Source organism: Schistocerca serialis, chromosome 7, assembly GCF_023864345.2.
Source record: "Schistocerca serialis cubense isolate TAMUIC-IGC-003099 chromosome 7, iqSchSeri2.2, whole genome shotgun sequence".
Lineage (NCBI taxonomy): Eukaryota > Metazoa > Arthropoda > Insecta > Orthoptera > Acrididae > Schistocerca > Schistocerca serialis.
The window spans coordinates 297,828,355-297,848,388 of NC_064644.1; the positions used below are offsets into that span (position 1 = coordinate 297,828,355).

Sequence of the window (20,034 nt, forward strand, 5' to 3'; positions counted from 1 at the left end):
CATACCGTCTGTGAAGCATGTTCTGGATGACAACCCTGGCAATTGGCCACCTAAGAAATGCGAGTTACCAAGTTTCTGCTGCCTTCAGTTAACACTGTGTATTGACAGTAACCATGTCATGAATGCATCGTAGTAAACATTAGTGGGAGTGTTTTAATCAAATGAACACGATGAACATCATTTCATGTAAGGTGAATGAAAGTGATTTCACATTATTGTGAGAAGCCAAATTGAAACTGTCACTTTGTAAGATATATTCTTATGTATTTGTTGACAATTAGAAAATCAAAATATCAATTTTTTATTGTATGTAAAAAAGTTATTATTTCACTGGACTTAAAACTGGGGCTTCAAATTCTTTAGAATAAGTGTGCAAGGCTGGACAACGGTAGTATCATTATTCTTTTAAATACTAAGAGAGATGTAAAGTTTTTGAAGTTCCACCAAATTTGAAGGTAGCTGCAGAAAAAAAAACCACCCTTGATCTTGTCAGTAAAGACATTTTACCATTGGAAGTTGCATATGAAAATATATTTCTGAAGAGTGCACAGTTCCTTGGTTCCTTATTGATGTGGGGAACCAGGTAAGTGCTTGATTGCAAAACAAACAGTTACCTCATCCAACCACTATTTTGAGAAATACGAAGGAAACCACTGATTATTTGCATGAAGCTGTTTCTAGAGAGGCGAGGAATGTTTTCAGATATGTAGGGGGGTCACTGACAGTTAATCTAAGGAAAATACACTATGTGGGAGTGACTGCACATTACATTAACAGTGAACGAGAAAACCTTCAGGTTGGAGATATCAAGAGTGAGATTAAAAAACTGGAGAAAATATTAAATGTGAACAGATAAAGATATTATGGCTATTCAATTTAAAAAGCATTGTGCAAACCATAGAGTTCGTGGCTGACAGTGACCATGTGACCATGTGGCTGACATGCAAATAATCAGTGGTTTCCTTCGTATTTCTCAAAGTAATGGTTGGATGAGGTAACTGTTTGTTTTGCAATCAAGCACTTACCTGGTTCCCCACATCAATAAGGAACCAAGAGATTTTGATGCTCAGTGTGCCTCTTCAATACTATGTTTTTTGGAGTCCACAACTTGAGGAGTTATCAATGATAAGAAGAGTGATGTACAGAGATAAATAAATTCTTGTTGGCTGTCACAACTTTTGAAAAAGATAAGACCTTCAGAAAGGCCTGCAGAAATCACTGAAAGGAGATATGGTCACATGATGGGACAGCAAACTAGACTTATTTGAGCAGCTTAACTCACAGTGGTTCAAAGTTGTAGCAATTTTGTCCAAGGTAGATCAAGACAATTTAATCAACTCTGCTGACAAAAAACACTGGAAGATGTAATAATCTTTCTTATATTATTTAAAAATGCCTCTCTCAAGATTTGTTTAGTATTTTCACTATTCACAATAAGAACATTCAACTTCAAAATCAAATTTATAAAATTTTACAAAACAAAATTTACATAATGTGAGTCTTTGTGACATTAAAATTTAAACTGTTTGCTGTGAATGAGTTGTAAGCCTTTTCAGCCGTAATCTGAGCTCTGCTGGTAAGACTGAGTTTGGCTTTTGATAAGTATGCATGTATCATCAGCAGATATCACCAATAGTTACTCAGAGTCATTGGAAGGCCATTCACATAGATGCAGAACAGGAGTGGCTTCAGTACCAAACACTGTAGGACCAAACATATTATTTTCAAATTGTGAATTACATTTTACACCTGTTACACAGCCTGTCAGTGTACCATCGGTTTTCTTTTATAAATGTTACTCTCCATCCATGCAAGAAAAGTGTTATTAATGTCATACATGTTAGTTCCACCTAAGGAAGTGACCTATGAAAGGATATTGACTTATTTTGCTGAGTAGAATTTGTAAATTGCCTCTCTGGTTGGCGTTTGTGAAGTGTTCTCCACAGAGAAAGCCATATAAGACCTCACAAATGAAGTCCTAGCAGAGCTATACAAGAAAAATTTTTCTGTTAGTATATTCTGTGTTTGTGCCAAAGCATTTCATCGTTGGGATCTTATCCATACACTGACACTTCCTACTGTAGTAAAATATCTTACATAGAAATAATGCTGACATTCCTCACACTAATTTCTATTCTTAATTACTCTGAAATAGTTTGCAGACTTGCCAATTTTGACAGTATATTTTTTCATCAAGTGTTTACCTAAAGGTACTTGTTCATTGAATTGTGATGGCTGACTAATGGATTTCTGATTTTTTGATAGAATATATCATAAATGAGAATCATTCATTGACAATAGCTTTATATAATTTCAGTGGAATTTTTAAACTTGAATTTTATGAGTAAATAATTTTTTTGAGAGAGAAAATGAAAATTATTGAAGAAATTAACTTTATTTATGAAAGAAAATGGAAATAATTGTAATACATACCATTTATGCTTCCTGATTTGCATTCAGAAATCTTGGCATTCACTATGCAGAGATTTTCATGAACTGGAATTCTCTCATAATTAGGGACCTGAAAAATTCGCATTTACAATAAATGCAAATATAGATGCATATTCTGTCGAAACACTAAGTTCTGTAATAAATGCTGTTTCATAGCAAATTTTATTCAGATGAACTATTTTATCAGAGATAGTATGGGCACTTGGCTATGAGTGCCTTCAAAAAGCTGAAATACATACTCTGTAGATTTTGTAAGTTCTGAATTGGGCGAGAAAAGAAAACTGATGTCCAAGAAACACCTTACATCGGAGACGCACTCCATTCATTGGTGAGAAAATGCTGTTGCTTCTCAAGAGAAATAATCATTTGTTGAAAGCTTAAACTCAGGGAAAAATAAGTAAAAAATAAATTAAAATGTTAGACATGAATTTAACCAAAAATAGATGATAATTCTGCCAGAAATGGATGTGAATTTTGCCAAAGAAGGACCCTAGTCATAATGATTGCCTGAAATTTTCTGCAGTGCTACCAAACAAATTTCACACATCATACTTTACTAGTCATCAGGAACAACACTCGAATGTTCTCTAGCACAATTCTGTGATTATCTCTAAACCTTTACTCACAGAAGAATATATATTGCTGTATAAAAAAAAGTCTGACATATTCTTATAAGCTAAGCTTTTGAAAGTCATTTACTGCTGAAGTCTGCAACAGAGCCTTTTTATAATGGTTCAAGAACTTTGCCTCCTACAAACTCAGTAATTATTTGTATGTGTAATACTTGACCATTTGCTTTTTCACAGTTATGTATTTGATAGTATATATATTTTTCTTTTTGCAGTGTGTGTGTGTGTGTGTGTGTGTGTGTGTGTGTTTGGCGGTTTGGGGGGGGGTGAGGGGGAGGGGGGGGGGGGGAATCATTAAACAAATGTTATTGGTTTTGCATTATGCTCAGTGTTGCAATGATTATGAAAGTGTTTTATACCCATTTAATATTCCCACAATGAATCTTTTTGTCTCTCTCTTGCTTTCCAACTTCACAGAAGCTCTGCTATATATGTTGCTAGACCAGCTTCCCTGGGAAAAATAGTACCATGGAGACTGTCATAATTATAGCCTAGATGTTATTTACAGAATAAATATTTTGTGCCTGGGCATATCAGTTGCTTAGAGGACTGATCATGAATAACAAGGTTCCGGTATGTCTTCCCAATATGATACACTGTTTAAATCTGTCAGGAAACTAATTTAATAATCTAATCCCATGAACACATACTGAAAATTGAAGAACATGGTAGTCACATTATCGTTTCACTATTCTCTATTGTGTGTGCTTAGATTTTTGGTGATAGTAACCATGCATTTTAGAATGTAAGCTAATGTACAGCGTTGTTTTTCTAGGCCAAAAGAAAACAGCTATGGGTACCATTAATAGAGAAGTCTGTTGCTAAAATTCATGGTTGTTATGAAGCACTAGTTTCGGGTAGAGCTATTGAAGGCCTGGCAACACTTACAGGTAAATACAGACAGAACTTCTGATTAAATTATGCCCTTTTAATCATACTTGTGCCTAAAATTAACTAAAATCTTCTCCTTCTTGCTGTTCGTAGGTGCTCCATGTGAAAGTGTTCCCCTCCAGCCATCGTCATTACCATCAGAAGATGAGCTGGACCGTGACCTAATATGGGCACAGTTGTTGAGCTCACGGCAGGCTCGTTTCCTCATGGGAGCCTCATGTGGTGGTGGAAATATGAAAGTCGATGAGGAAGAATATCAGCGCAAAGGCCTCCGTCCCAGGTAGCTGGCACAGGTTATAATAGATTGGTGAGAATGAATAAATGTTTTAGAATAGGGAGATAGCCACCACATATCTGAAATATCAATTAGAAGAAGGGGTACAACAATAAGTCACTTAAAGTAGCAAATGCTAAAATTTGAAGTTTCTTAAAAAGAATCTGTGCACTCTCCACTAGAAGTATCTGAAGAACGGATAAGACCATGAACTCATAAATAACTGCTAAGATTGACTGATAAACAGAGTAAATGACACACATGATCAATGGACAGAGAGACAATATACAAGTATAGAAGAGATGTTGGGTCGTATATGTCCATAGGCATATGACCAAGGTTTTTATTAGTTGCATGGGAGGCCATATATTTAGAAAATATGCTGATGAACCAAGACAGCTGTTTTAATCTCATCCAAGGCATTGAATATCTAACCACATAAGTTGTCTTTCATAGTTGCAAACAGATAGAAGTCAGATGGGGGCAAATCATGGCTGTAGGGTGCATGAGGCACCATTGACCAACCCATTTTTGCAATTACTTGGTCTGTGAAAAATGACATGGGGGAGTGAATAATTGTGATGAAGCATGATGGCATGAATGTCTTTTAGTGATATCACTTTCTTACTGCTGTTCTAACTTCCTTAAATGTGGTTACATAGGTTTCACTGTTGACTGTGAACTCTTAACATGTCTGTCTCCTTCAATCGCTTCATCAGTATGTCCCCAATTGATATCTGTGACAGATATTGTCAGGCTGCAGCATGCGTACCTGCAGTATCAATTTCTCCATTACCAAACTTCTTCACACACCACCACACATTGCTGGTGCCCATTACAGCATCTCCATGTTCTTGCTCCATGGATAAAGCTAAAACAGCTTTAAAATCATGGGTCAAGAAGCAAAATCCTGAATTTTACCAAACTGAATTTGATGTCTCGGTTCATTGATGGCAGAAATGTGTACAAATGCATGGTGACTATGCTGAATGGTATTGTTGAGTAGGGAACTTTACTAATCCCACCTTTATATGTTCATCATTAATTTTTTTATTACATGAGAGGCATTACTTTTTCATCCACACTTGCACATATGGCTCTGTAACACATTATTTCTCATGGTAATAATGACCTGTTGAGTTGTATTTCCTAAGAAGTCTTCATTCCAGTCACAAAGCTGGCCCATTTCTCTGCCAGTTCATATTTTGTTCACTTGGCAAAAGTGCAAAACTGTATCAGATATCTTCTAGATTTCAAGAAACATCGCATCATTTTGACAGTACCGTCTTGTGCATTTCGTGAACAAACAGAATGAGCTGAATTTCACAATAAAACAGGTTTGGTACTTGTTTGCAAATGGACTAAATGTATAGTATTATGTCATACATGGTACCCTTTTTATGTATAAAATTGAAAGTGTTTTTTTTTTTTCGTCGATAGACAGCAGATGTCGAATTATAATAGCTCTGATGTACACGTTTGTTGCCAACAACTGTTTCTTAAAAACAACATATGGATAAAATTTATGCCATTCTTTAACTCCTGCTCACATTAAACCATCCAAAAATTTGCATCTTTGTGTTATTCTGCTCTGAGACTAAGATTTTAATAAACACAGTTTATTCATTCACCGTACTCTGTACAGCCCATTAAGGAGGAGAACCTCTATGAATATGAAAAGAGCCTAAGTATACATTGACAGAAGTGAAGTAAATCTTAAGGACTTAATGTGTGAACTGTATTAACAGCAAACTATCACTATACTGTGTAGTACTATCTGTGATTTCCCCAAACTAAATGTAACCTAAAGATTAGCTGGAAAACAGTTCCTTTGATTAAGCTGCTGCTTCCTCTGTTAAATTAGGTAGATGCTGTTTATCTCTTGCAAGGAGCTTCATATTTACATGAATACATTAGTATTTTTCATAGAAAATAATGGGGAACATCAAAAAGACAGTACACAATGGTGAATGGACTGCACAAACGGTGAACAGACAAATCATTTACACATCCACTTAAAAAAAAAAAAAAAAAAAAAAAAACCTCACGAAAACTTAACCGCATAAGTTCTATAGTGCATAATATAGTAAAATTTCTGACAGGCAACAAGGTGAACTGAGTGCTTGGTTTGGATGAAAGCCATTAAATTGTAAAATTATTGGTCAGTTTTTCTTGAGTAATGTGATATCTTTTTCATATGAAGTGCAAACTGGAATTCAGATGTTGTTGTGGTCTTCAGTCCTGAGACTGGTTTGATGCAGCTCTCCATGCTACTCTATCCTGTGCAAGCTTTTTCATCTCCCAGTACCTACTGCAACCTACATCCTTCTGAATCTGCTTAGTGTATTCATCTCTTGGTCTCCCCCTACGATTTTTACCCTCCACGCTGCCCTCCAATACTAAATTGGTGATCCCTTGATGCCTCAGAACATGTCCTACCAACCGATCCCTTCTTCTGGTCATGTGCCACAAACTTCTCTTCTCCCCAATCCTATTCAATACTTCCTCATTAGTTATGTGATCTACCCATCTAATCTTCAGCATTCTTCTGTAGCACCACATTTCGAAAGCTTCTATTCTCTTCTTGTCCAAACTATTTATCGTCCATGTTTCACTTCCATACATGGCTACACTCCATACGAATACTTTCAGAAATGACTTCCTGACACTTAAATCAATACTGGATGTTAACAAATTTCTCTTCTTCAGAAACGCTTTCCTTGCCATTGCCAGCCTACATTTTATATCCTCTCTACTTCGACCATCATCAGTTATTTTACTCCCCAAATAGCAAAACTCCTTTACTACTTTAAGTGCCTCATTTCCTAATCTAATTCCCTCAGCATCACCCGACTTAATTAGACTACATTCCATTATCCTTGTTTTGCTTTTGTTGATGTTCATCTTATATCCTCCTTTCAAGACACTGTCCATTCCATTCAACTGCTCTTCCAAGTCCTTTGCTGTCTCTGACAGAATTACAATGTCATCGGCGAACCTCAAAGTTTTTATTTCTTCTCCATGAATTTTAATACCTACTCCGAATTTTTCTTTTGTTTCCTTTACTGCTTGCTCAATATACAGATTGAACAACATCAGGGACAGGCTACAACCCTGTCTTACTCCCTTCCCAACCACTGCTTCCCTTTCATGTCCCTCGACTCTTATAACTGCCATCTGGTTTCTGTACAAATTGTAAATAGCCTTTCGCTCCCTGTATTTTACCCCGGCCACCTTTAGAATTTGAAAGAGAGTATTCCAGTCAACATTGTCAAAAGCTTTCTTTAAGTCTACAAATGCTAGAAACGTAGGTTTGCCTTTCCTTAATCTTTCTTCTAAGATAAGTCGTAAGGTCAGTATTGCCTCACGTGTTCCAGTGTTTCTACGGAATCCAAACTGATCTTCCCCGAGGTTGGCTTCTTCTAGTTTTTCCATTCGTCTGTAAAGAATTCGTGTTAGTATTTTGCAGCTGTGACTTATTAAGCTGATAGTTCGGTAATTTTCACATCTGTCAACACCTGCTTTCTTTGGGATTGGAATTATTATATTCTTCTTGAAGTTGGAGGGTATTTCACCTGTTTCATACACCTTGCTCACCAGAAGGATGGAATTCAGATAAAAAACTTAAAAAAGTATACTTTCTCAAACTACAATAATTTTTTACATTCAACTTGTTGTCTGATATGTGGTACAATTACTTCCTGGTCAACAAATAAACAAAAGTTTACCATTAGGTATGTGTAGTTATAAACCTATGAACAACTGAATTAGGGACATCTACTTAGTACTGTGGCATCTTCTGCTTTCCTTTGAGATGGCAGATGGCATGATTGATCATGGCATGGATTCCAAAAGGCACCAAAAGTGATGGAGGGACATCCCAATCCATGATTGTTCAAACAGAGCCCATATCTCAGGAAGAAGGACAAGAGATTTGTTGATGACATCCCAGATATATTAAGCAGGATTGAGGTTGGATGATTGGGGAGGTCATACAATCATCTTCATCCCGGTGAAGTGCCCCTCAAACTATTCACATTCAATACATGAACGAGGATGTGCTGGATTGTCTTGCCGAGGGTATAGGTTGCATGCAGGTGCTGTCAGCAAACAAACTGGTGCATTTGATCAGACATACAGTCAAGTAGACTTAAGAGGCTGTTGTCAGCTTTCTGCTGTGTAACACTGACAGCTGTAGGTGAAAACAAGAGTCATCTATATAGGTATGACAACACTGAGGCATTGCCATAGAGATGTTTACAAAATAGAGTTACATGATTGGTTGAGTTAGGTGCAAAGCTGTTGTTCCTAGTGTTGTGACTCGCCGATCATTCAAAGTGCCGCCACACAGTTACGCGTGTCGTCTACATGCGGTGCTGTCTGCCAGCCATGTAGCAGCAGCGCCACCTAAGCGACCAGCCAGCCAGCGGCCGCTAAACTTGGACTCAGTGTTCATTCGAATGTTACCTTGTTCACATGTCTTGCTTTGTCAACTTGCTCAGTGACTTATGTGTGTTGTGTCGTTTTGAAATATATGTGTTCAACTTGATGTTATAACAACTGGCGACTAGGTAGTGGATTTTTTTCTTTTCATCGTTGACCCACAGGTTTCCATGGCTACTGTCGAGCGACTATTGCAAGGTCTCATTGAACAGCAAACGCTTCTAACATCGGCGATTCGCAATTTCGTTGTGTCATCAAATGCGGGGCATTTCTCGTCGTTGTCTATACCTCCTTTTCCTCCTTACGACGAGATGGCGGAAGACTGGTCTGATTACGTAAAACGTCTTCAGCAGCACTTCTTGACATTTCATGTCACGGACGAACAAACATGTACGTCTCTGTTCCTTTCATGGGTTTCACCTCAAATGTATCGGTTGTTGTCGCAATTGGCTCCTTTGAAAGATTCTGCATCTTTGTCCTTTGCTGAAATGTGCTCACTTCTGTCTGTCTATTTTCAAAAGCAAACGCATGTGGTAGCCTCTCATGTTGCCTTTTATCGTTGTCAAAAACAACCGCATAAAAACTATCGTGCTTGGTCTGCTGAACTTCATGGCCTCAGTCGAAAGTGTCAATTTGTTACTGACATTCACAAAGAATCCTATGCTGATTCCATGGTACAGGATGCTATTATCCGGTCAGTGCCCAACAAAGAAGTGAGGCAACGTGCCCTTCAGCTCGCAAATCTGACTCTAGATGAAGTCCCATCCATCACGCAGTCTTTTGAAATTTCTCGCGCTGCTGGGGCGCAAATAGAGGCGTGGGGTGACGTCGGGGATATACAACCTCTGTGCGCTGTTGATGATGCGTGCGGTGCGTCGCCGCCGGCCGACGTGGCCGCAGTACGCTCCCACGCGCAGCCTCAGCCTAACCGTAAACAACCCTCTAAGAAACTGCAGCAAAACCCCCGGCAACTTCCTTCATGTCCAAGGTGTTTTACGAAACATTCACGGGAAGACTGTCCCCAACGTTGGGCCGTGTGTCACAATTGCAAAAAGAAGGGTCATGTGTCTGCTGTTCGCAAATCCGACCGCATACATGATGTTCATGAACATGACGCTGATTCTGATTCCGTGTTGTCTGTCAATTGTACTTCTTCCCTTTCAGGGAAATTATTTCTCACTGTCCAAATCCTTGGTCGGGATGTTCGCATGCAGGTGGATACCGGTTCTGCTGCCACTATAATTAATTCTCAGACGTATCTTCAGTTGGGTTCTCCAATCCTGTCACCTGTCACTAGGCAATTACGAACGTACAATAAACAGAAGATTTCGCTCTTGGGACAATTTAATGCTGAGGTATCTTACAAATCCGTCGTTCGCACTGTTCCTATATTTATGGTCGATCAGAGTAACGCAGAGAATCTTTTTGGTTTTGATGCCTTTCGCGTTTTTGGGTTCTCCATAGATGACTCTGTCAATATCGTCTCTGATGCTATTCCTTATGCTCATTTGGATTCCTTGTCGATGACATTTTTGTCCCTTTTTTCTAGTGGGTTAGGCCGTGCAAACGATTTTGAAGCTCATATCACGCTCAAACCCACTGCTCGGCCTAAGTTTTTTTGGGCTCAGTCCATTCCTGTGGCCCTTCGTGATCAGGTAAAACGGGAGCTGGATCGTCTCACTACTTCAGGGGTCTTGCTTCCCGTCACTTCCAGTGAGTGGTCCTCTCCTGTCATTGTCGTTGCTAAGCCCAATGGTGCTATTTGCCTCTGTGGCGATTTTAAAGCCACTGTAAATGCACAATGCCTCATTGACACTTAACCTATGCCCCGACCTGAAGAATTGTTCACTAAACTTGCGGGAGGCCAGTATTTTTCTAAAATTGACCTGTCAGAAGCTTATCATCAACTTCCTCTCGACACTGCTTCCCGGCGGTTTCTGGTCCTTAACACGCCTTTCGGCCTCTATCAATACCAACGATTGCCTTTCGGGGTTGCCAGTGCCCCTGCTCTCTTTCAGAGACTCTTGGAACAATTGTTGCTCCCTGTCCCTGGGTGTATAAATTACATGGACGACATTGATGTCACTGGCTCCACCACTGAAGAACATCTTCAGAACCTCTGCACACTTTTTCATGTCTTACAGGCTGCCGGTCTTGAGTGTAATCTTCAGAAGTCACAATTTTTCAGGCATGTATCATGTACTTGGGGGTTTCAACTCTCTCAGTATGGTATTCGTCCGCTTCAGCAAACTGTCGCTGCGATCGATGCCCTTCCTCGCCCTACATCTGTTAAGGAACTGCAGGCCTTCTTGGAGAAAATAGCATACTATCACAAGTTTTTATCGTCTGCTGCTTCGGTGGCTCAGCCGTTGCATCGCCTGTTGCATAAAAACGTGCCTTTTCACTGGTCTGCGTCATGCGCTGCGGCTTTCCAGAAATTGAAGACAATGCTGAAACATGTCCCGTGCCTGGCTACTTATCGACCGGGCCAACATCTTGTTCTTGCCACGGACGCCTCTCAATACGGGGTCGGTGCAGTCCTTGCGCACCGTTTTTCTGACGGCTCTGAACAACCCATTGCTTATGCCTCCAAAACACTCAGGATGCCCAACAAAAGTATTCTCAAATTGAAAAAGAAGCTTTGGCCATTGTTTATGCTCTTCATAAGTTTGGTGTTTTTTCTCTGTGGATCCAAATTTCATCTTGTTACAGATCACAAACCACTTGTTTCCTTGTTTCATCCATCATCGTCACTTCCCGACAAGGCTGCACACCGCCTCCAGCGTTGGGCTCTTTACTTGTCTCGTTTCAATTATGAGATTCATTTCCGGCCGACGGCTCAACATGCGAATGCTGATGCACTGTCTCGCCTTCCCTTGGGTCCTGATCTGGCATTCAATAGGGACGAACTTTTGTGTTTCCACCTGGATGTTGCTGAGCAGCGGGTTGTGGATGGATTCCCCATCACCGGGGACCGGCTGGCAGCTACTACGGGTTCTGACCCTACCCTCTCCCGGGTTTTATGCTGTATTCAGAAGGGTTGGCCAGATCGTCCATCCACTAAGACTTCTGACCCGTTGTGGAACTACTACGCTTTGCACTACTGCCTCACAGCAAGGGATGGTGTTATCCTCCTTTCCACCAAAAATGCTTCGCCGCATGTTGTGGTACCTGTGTCTTTGCGTGCTTTGGTCTTGCGCCTCCTTCACCAAGGGCACTGGGGTGTCTCTCGCACAAAATCTCTGGCGCGCCGTCATGTGTACTGGCCTGGCATCGACTCTGAAATAGCACACATGGTTGCTGCCTGCGGCCCTTGTGCGTCACAGGCCGCCGCCCCGAAGTCATCTTTGTCACTGTGGCCTTCGCCTGAGACGCCCTGGGGGCACATTCATGCTGACTTCGCAGGACCTTTTTTAGGTACTTATTGGCTCCTCGTAATTGATGCCTACTCTAACTTTCCTTTCATTGTCCGTTGCACGTCGCCTACCATCGTGGCAACCACAAGGCTCAGATGCGGAAACTCCTGACGTCTTCTGCTGCTGATGATATGCTTCTTCAGTTTCTGGCTTCTTACCGTTTCACCCCCGTGGGCGACCACAGCCCGGCTGAGCTCTTACATGGCCGACAGCCCAGCACGCTGCTTCATCTTCTGCGGCCTTCCACCTCACGACCGCAGGTGCCTTCGCTTGGTTGGTCCACCGCCGACGACCTTGTCCAGGTACGGGGATATGGCAGGCGGCCAAAATGGAGTCCGGGCCACATCTTACGACACCGTGGCCAACACCTGTATGAAATCCAGATGGACATGGGTGTTGCAGTGCGTCATTTAGACCAGCTTCGGCCTCGTGTGCCGGCAACGCCTATTCTGAATGCCGCCACACCACCTTCAGCTCTACCTGACGCTCGGGATCTTGGCATCTCTCACTACTCACAACACAGCCCTCTCACTGTCATCTCGGTGCCAGTACAAGAACGGATGCCACTAGGAGACGTACCCATGCAGGAACCGGATGACCATCCATCTGTCAGAGCCAATCTACTCGCCTCCTTCTCCTACGGACGCCAACACATCGCCCATGTCTCCTGTTACATCATCTGGACTTGCCGCAAACGGCAGATTAGTGCACGGGGCCCCAGCCGATTCGACCCCTATGTCTCTTGTCATCTCAACCCGGTATCATCAGGGGCACTTCCGTCCGTACGGGAAGCCTCCTCCTCGAGACTTTATGGCCAGTCAAACAACACCTATGGACGTTAGCAATCTACAGGCCACCTCCATCAAGACCAGTGCAAAAATTTCAAAGGGGGGAAAAGTGTTGTGATTCGCCGATCATTCAAAGTGCCGCCACACAATTACGCATGTCGTCTACATGCGGCACTGTCTGCCAGCCATGCAGCAGCAGCGCCACCTAAGCGGCCAGCCAGCCAGCAGCTGCTAGACTTGGACTCAGTGTTCATTCGAATGTTACCTTGTTCACATGTCTTGCTTTGTCAACTTGCTCAGTGACTTATGTGTGTTGTGTCGTTTTGAAATATATGTGTTCAACTTGATGTTATAACACCTAGCCCACTGCAACTGTCAGGGATTGTCTTACACCAATTTGACTATAAATTGCTATATTCTTTCCACAGCGAAGAAAGCATCAGTAGCCCAATTTCATCCTCAAAAAACATAACAAGCTTCATGTGATGAGCTAGCAGTACCAACCAGACACTGCACCACTCTCTGTCAGTGGTGTTATTCATATGTGGTATGGAGGGGCTTGTGGTCAGCACATTGTTCGTCTGGCCTTTGTGAGTTTCCAAGACTTTGGAGCTGCTACTTCTCACTCAAGTAACTCCTTAACAGGTACCTCAAGGCTGAGAGCAGCCTCTTACAGTCTTCTAACTAACTAAAAACCCCTGGCTGCACTGAGGATTGAAGTTGGTTGCTCTGCATAGCAGTTAAGCATACTTATCACTTAGGTATGTAGGTGGACACTGTGCTGATATCCACTGATGAAAATAGCTCCAAGAGTACCTACCAATGTGCACCATTACTCATAGGTCCAGCTGACTCTTTTTTTTCATGCTCAGAATACCAAAGGCATCATTCCTGATTAGTTAGTTTCATGTTCCATGGATCATTTCGCATGATAGATTGTAATTATGGGGAGTGAGTAATTTTACACTGACATCACAAACTAATTTGTACATATCATTACATTCTGAACATTTCAGGTGTTGTCAGTAGGTATGTCATACTCACCACCTTTCATTCCACAGAACATAAGGAGCTGTCAAAGAGAAACTTTCTCAGTTTGTTTTTTCAAATTTTATTTTTGTGTCTGTCAGACATTTTATATCTCTGGGTAAGTGATTAAAAAATTTTTTTGCAGCATTGTGCACCCCTTTTTGTGCTAAAGAAAACCTTAATGTGGAGTAATGAGTGTTATTTTTCCTTCTTGTATGGTAATTATATACATCATTGTTCCTTTTGAAACTGTAGTGAATTATGTACAACCAGACATCATGAGGGAATAAATACAATGTGAAGCAATATTCAAAATGCCCAACTCCTTAAACAGACATTTATGCTAAACTCTGTGCCCTGTGACATGTGAGCATAGGTATTTGTGTTTAGCAATGACTTTCCCATAAGGAGAAGGTGGCTCTCGACGGTAGGTTGTTCACTGTTAGGTGCTCGACATTGAACTGGCAAATAATTTGCTGCACTGTGATCTGTCTATCCACTGTTACAATCCAGGAGAATCAATGAATTGATTGTTACTCCTGTCATAAGAGGATTCCTGCCCAGGCAGTTGACTGCAGCAGCTGTAGTTTACTGCAAATGAAGGGACTCACAATACTGACTTGACAAAGTAGCATGTGAACAGTGCAGTAATTACATTTTTGAAGGTGAAGTGTCTGAAGTCATAGTCACAATCAAAAGCACTGATATCTAATGTTGTGCCATATTATACTCAACTGTCACTCCAATGTCCAGTACAAGGCACCAGTCAAGTGACAAGTAAAACTATTCCGTGTGCTTTTGCTAAAGGAGCACTAACATTCTAACACAGCAATCCTCTCTTTCATTTTATCTGAAGTGTAAACCAGGCACAAAAAACACACCAAAGTTAGAGAAACAAATCACTTTACGTAAGACTATTAGTCTCTTTCTTTTACAAAAATAAAAAAGAAATTGAGCAGTTTAAAAATTGAGACACTATCCGATAGGGTTGCAAGTAAGAGCCAGAGAAAGAAACTGATTCATACTGAGGGGAAAGAAGAATTTAAAAAAGCATTTTTGATTAGTTTGTAATACAAATATTTAAAAAAAATTTGTTGTATCCTTATGTGTATACTGCCTTTTGTCTTTTTAAATAACTTCTTTCCTTTTGTATCTACAGGCATGCCTATTCTGTTCTGGATGTTTGTGATGTACAAGGCAACAGACTACTTCGTTTGCGCAATCCATGGGGCCACTATTCATGGAAAGGTGACTGGTCTGATGATTCTCCTATCTGGACTCCTCACCTGAGAGAGATGCTAATGCCTCTTGGAGCCTCTGATGGTGTTTTCTGGATATCTTTTGATGATGTTCTCAAGTAATACTCAAAAAACATTTTCCATTACAGTACAGTTACAGTTACAAAAGAATAATAAAATTTTTTGTACACTTTGTGTTTACATTTTTATATTGTGTAAAATCTTTACATTGCATTAGTGGTAAAGAATTAGAGGAAAATAAGTACTGACACTGTGTTTTTGTGGTCTTCAGTCCAAAGACAAATCCAGCTCTCCTTGCTAGTCAGCCCTGTGCAATCTTGTGCCCACTGATGCTATGAACAGAAAAAAGAACTGCCACAAATGAAAAATAATTGTATGTGCGACAGAGAAGGATTCATTAAAACTTATCCAACGCACCTCCCACCATTCTTGGCATGTAATGTTCACCACAGACTAGCTCTATATTGTCCAGAGCTGGCTGTGACATTGACGGACTAATTTTTTATTTGCCAACTGACAGCAACCACGGGTATAATAATAATTACCACCTTGAAAAAATTGGAAAAAAGTTCTTTCATTAATAGGAAAGGGCGCAGAAAATACTTTTCAGGGGCAAGGTAGATTAATGATCTAAGACTCTGGATAAAGGCAGGAAACAATGACTGGAAAAGGGAAAATGAAAATATATCAGGTATTATGATTAAGAAACAAGAGAAATCAGAAATGAAGTTTCTGCAGTCAGCCTTGCAGAAAACTAGAAGAGATAAAATTAGGAATTAAGACGTCAGAGGAAAGGTGCAAGTGGATCTGTCAGTGACAAAGAGACAAAGTACTGCATGGCACAAGTAGTTTGGACATGTGAAGAGGGCAAAAGATAATTGTCTGCCAAAACAATACTTGGATAGAAATGTGCTAGGGGAAAGACCAATAGGATGACTCAGAGAGAGCTGGTTGGGTCATATTAAGAGAGAACTGAAGACTGGAGAAGAAAATTGTGAAACACTTCCAAGACAAAAAGTATATCAAGACAGAGGTAAATTGTTCTTAAACTGATGACAGTGCCACCAAAGCAGAGTTATTAAACACAGTTTTCTGAAATTCCTTCACCAAAGAAGATTAAGTAAATATTTCTGAATTCCAATCAAGAACAACTGCGAAGATGAGAAACATAGAAGTAGACATCCTTGGTGTAGCAAAGCAGCTTAAATCACGTAATAAAGGCAAGGCTTCCAGTCCATATGGTATACCAGTCAGGTTCCTTTCAGAGTATGCAGATACAATAGCTCCATATTTAGCAATTACATACAACCGCTCTTTCGCAGAAAGTTCTGTACCAAAAGACTGGAAAGTTGCTAAAGTCACACCAATACCCAAAAAGGGAAATAGGAGTAATCTGCTGAATTAGAGGCCCATATCACTAATGTCAATTTTCAGTAGGTTTTGAAACATATACTGTATTTGAACATTACGAAGTACCTCGAAGAAAATGATTTATTGACACATAGTCAGTATGGATCCAGAAAATATCGTTCTTGTGGAACACAACTAGCTCTTTATACTCGTATTTTTAGATTTACAGAAGGCTTTCGACACTGTTCCTCACAAGCATCTTCTAACCAAACTGTGTGCCTATGGAATAATGTCTCAGTTGTGCGACTGGATTCGTGATTTCCTGACAGAAAGGTCACAGTTCGTAGTAATAGATGGAAAGTTGTAGAGTAAAACTAAAGTAATATCCGGCATTCCCCAAGGAAGTGTTACAGGCCCTGTATTGTTCCTGATCTATATTAATGACAATGGAGACAATCTGAGTAGCCCTCTTAGGTTATTTGCAGATGATGCTATCATTTACTGTCTTGTAAAGTCATCAGATGACCAAAACAAATTGCAAAATGATTTAGATAAGATACCTGTGTGGTGCAAAAAGTGGCAATTGACCCTGAATAAAGAAAAGTGTGAAGTTATCCACATGAGTACTAAAAGAAATGCGCTAAATTTCGATTGTGTGATAAGTCACACACATCTGAAGGCTGTAGATTCAACTAAATACTTAGGGATTACAATTACAAATAACCTAAGTTGGAACGACCACATAGGTAATGTTTTGGGTAGAGCAAACTAAAGACTGCAATTCATTGGCAGAACACTTAGAAGGTGCAACAGATCTACTTAAGAGACTGCTTACACTACACTTGTCCGCCCTATTCTGGAGTATTGCTGTGTGGTGTGGGATCCGTATCAGGTGGGACTGATGGTTGATATTGAAGAAGTTCAAAGGAGGGTGGCTCCTTTTGTATTATTGCAAAGTAGGGGAGATAGTGCCACAGACATGATACATGAATTGGAGTGGCAATAATTAAAACAAAGGCGTTTTTCGCTGCGATGGGATCTTCTCACGAAATTTCAATCACCAGTTTTCTCCTCTGATTGTGAAAACATTCTGTTGGCACCCACCTGCATAGGGAGAAATGATCATCACGATAAAATAAGAGAAATCAGGGCTTGCACCGAAAAATTTAAGTGCTCTTTTTTCCCGCACACCGTTTGACAGTGGAATTGTAGAGAGACAGCTTGAAGGTGGTTCATTGAACCCTCTGCCAAGCACTTAACTGTGAATAGCAGAGTAATCACGTAGATGTAGATGAAACAGCCTTCCTGAATCGCTAGAAGGATACAAAGATGCAGATGCATAGAAAACAGAAGGGACAGTAACCAACCCAACAATAGGGAAAGGGTGGACTGAAAGTTGTTCAAAATGCTAAAAAAATTTTACTCCATATAATATCAGTCTACGCACTAAAGTCTTCTGTCCAGAAATTTTAACACACAAGCATCAGAGCCTTGATAACCATTTCTATTGATGCACATTACATTACATGGGTAATATGTTGTGTATCAATAGAAATGGTTATTAAAAGTGTAATATTGGTGTGTTAAAATCTTTTCATTGTGTAACTGCAAGCTGATCACTTCTGCCCAAAAGACTTTGACCAATCACCAATTGCGAAAATGAGGATTTGTAGACAGTCGTTATATATGATCAAACCTAGTCATCAGTCATTTGCCTTGCAAATCAGACAGTGAATTCAACTTTTTTGTAAAATATTTATCACCTCACAAAGAAAAAAAAAAAAATTAAAAAAAGGAATGTAGCTCTCAGAAGCTGTTCATAGATGACATAGTTGTGCCCAGGGAGACACGGTTATCAGCATAAGCCCATATGTAGCTGGTACGTTTACAATGATCAGTTTGTTGCATGTGGGCTGTCAGGCTAATTGAGAGTAGTACTTAACGTGCTGGCATGAGCTTTCACATTGTTCCTACTATTTGCATGTTATGTTTGGCACACCTGAAGTTGTTGAGCTGGAGTCCCCTCAACATTCCCAGTTCTTTAGTACCATAAACTCTGTGCATGCTTCTATAACTACAAACCCATCCCATCAAAGTGCAATCATGTGGATGTAATGAAAAAAGGAATGAGAAGGAAAAACCTCATTTGTAAAATTTCTTCCATACTCCAATGGAATGTGAATAAGTTCAGGACAAATTTGGAGAATTGAGTTTTCTCATTAAGAGAGTATTGAAGGGTAACCTGTTTTAATTGTTAAAGATCATTCAAAAGCCAAGATTGCACAAAATATTTCTTATTGAAGACAAGGTGCTTATACATTATTTAAAGTGGATTTGCACTGTTTAGTATGTGTCCAGCATAGGTAACAGATGTGCTATTGTGTACTGTATTTGTATCATGTAACAAGCATCTATGTGCAAGATGTATATGGACATGGCCTTTTGGACAAGATGTTTTGTGTTTGTAAAGGTTTTAGTGATGACAAACTTTGTAATGTGCTGAGTTTTTCCCATCTGACATCTCGTGCGTGAGGTTCAGCATAAAATGAATACGTTTCACTATAAAACGATGTTTAAGCCTGAAGATCACAGCAAAGACTGTTGAAACCGGGTGTCTTGAATAAAAAATACAATGTGCAATTTTTAAAAATTTAGAGAAGTCATGATTCACCACAAGTGAGAGCAGTGTGTTTGTTATCAGAAGGCACATTTCAGTGACATTGATGCCCCTATGAGGGGTTATAGTCTCCACAGAAGTAATGACCTTGGCAAGTAAAGGGTTAAAGATGATGTCTCCATGTTTATTAGCAAAGAATGCAACTCTTTACCTAATTCCATTAACATTACACATACTATGTAATGTTATCATTTGTTCTATACTTGCACCATAATGAAGCTGTAGACAATGAGACTATAGGTCTCTGTCAGCATGGGTGCTGTTGAGGGCTTCATGCAGAGGAGAATCATATTCCCTGGGTAGAGCAGACAATATGGAACTTATACAGAGTGCTTCTCTGTCATCAGTCTCTTGATTTGGTCTCCAGTCCTCACTGTTACAATCAGTGAGAATTGGTTGACAGTTTGCACTCAAATGACCACTTTCCATTTCTGCATACAACTAGCAAAACAGTTGGCGTCCAAATGGTAGCTCTTAAAATGGATATTCAGGGTGGTTGACTGAATCTTGTACAATGAACTGGTTGTATTTGAACATCACAAGTGTGTCCAGTAATGATTCAGTTACAATATTAATGAGATTCTCCAAGGCACAGAGCATTCTTTTCCAAGTTTTGTCACTTATGAATATTGCCTGCCCCTTCCTGTAGTGAACATCCACTCTGTAAATGAGGAGCAGTAATGTGACTCCGCACAGTTTGATGCCAACCAACTGTGGAGAACCTAGCAGCCTTTAATGAAAGCAAAGAGAGGCTCATTCCTGAATAATATACATTGTTTCACTAAGTCCATATTAGTATCCAGAGGAGTTCTAGATGATTTAGGATG

At 40.1% G+C, this 20,034-nt stretch overlaps 1 protein-coding gene across 1 annotated transcript in view; it reads left to right on the forward strand.

Moving 5' to 3' along the window:
- The window catches only part of LOC126412414 (calpain-D-like), a 126,888-nt gene that overhangs the window by 34,898 nt on the left and 71,956 nt on the right, over nucleotides 1-20,034 (forward strand). Inside the window, exons 7-9 of the mRNA XM_050082002.1 lie at nucleotides 3,856-3,970; nucleotides 4,065-4,251; nucleotides 15,081-15,278. Of these exons, the coding sequence (XP_049937959.1) occupies nucleotides 3,856-3,970; nucleotides 4,065-4,251; nucleotides 15,081-15,278 (500 nt within the window). The remainder of the gene's footprint in view (nucleotides 1-3,855; nucleotides 3,971-4,064; nucleotides 4,252-15,080; nucleotides 15,279-20,034) is intronic.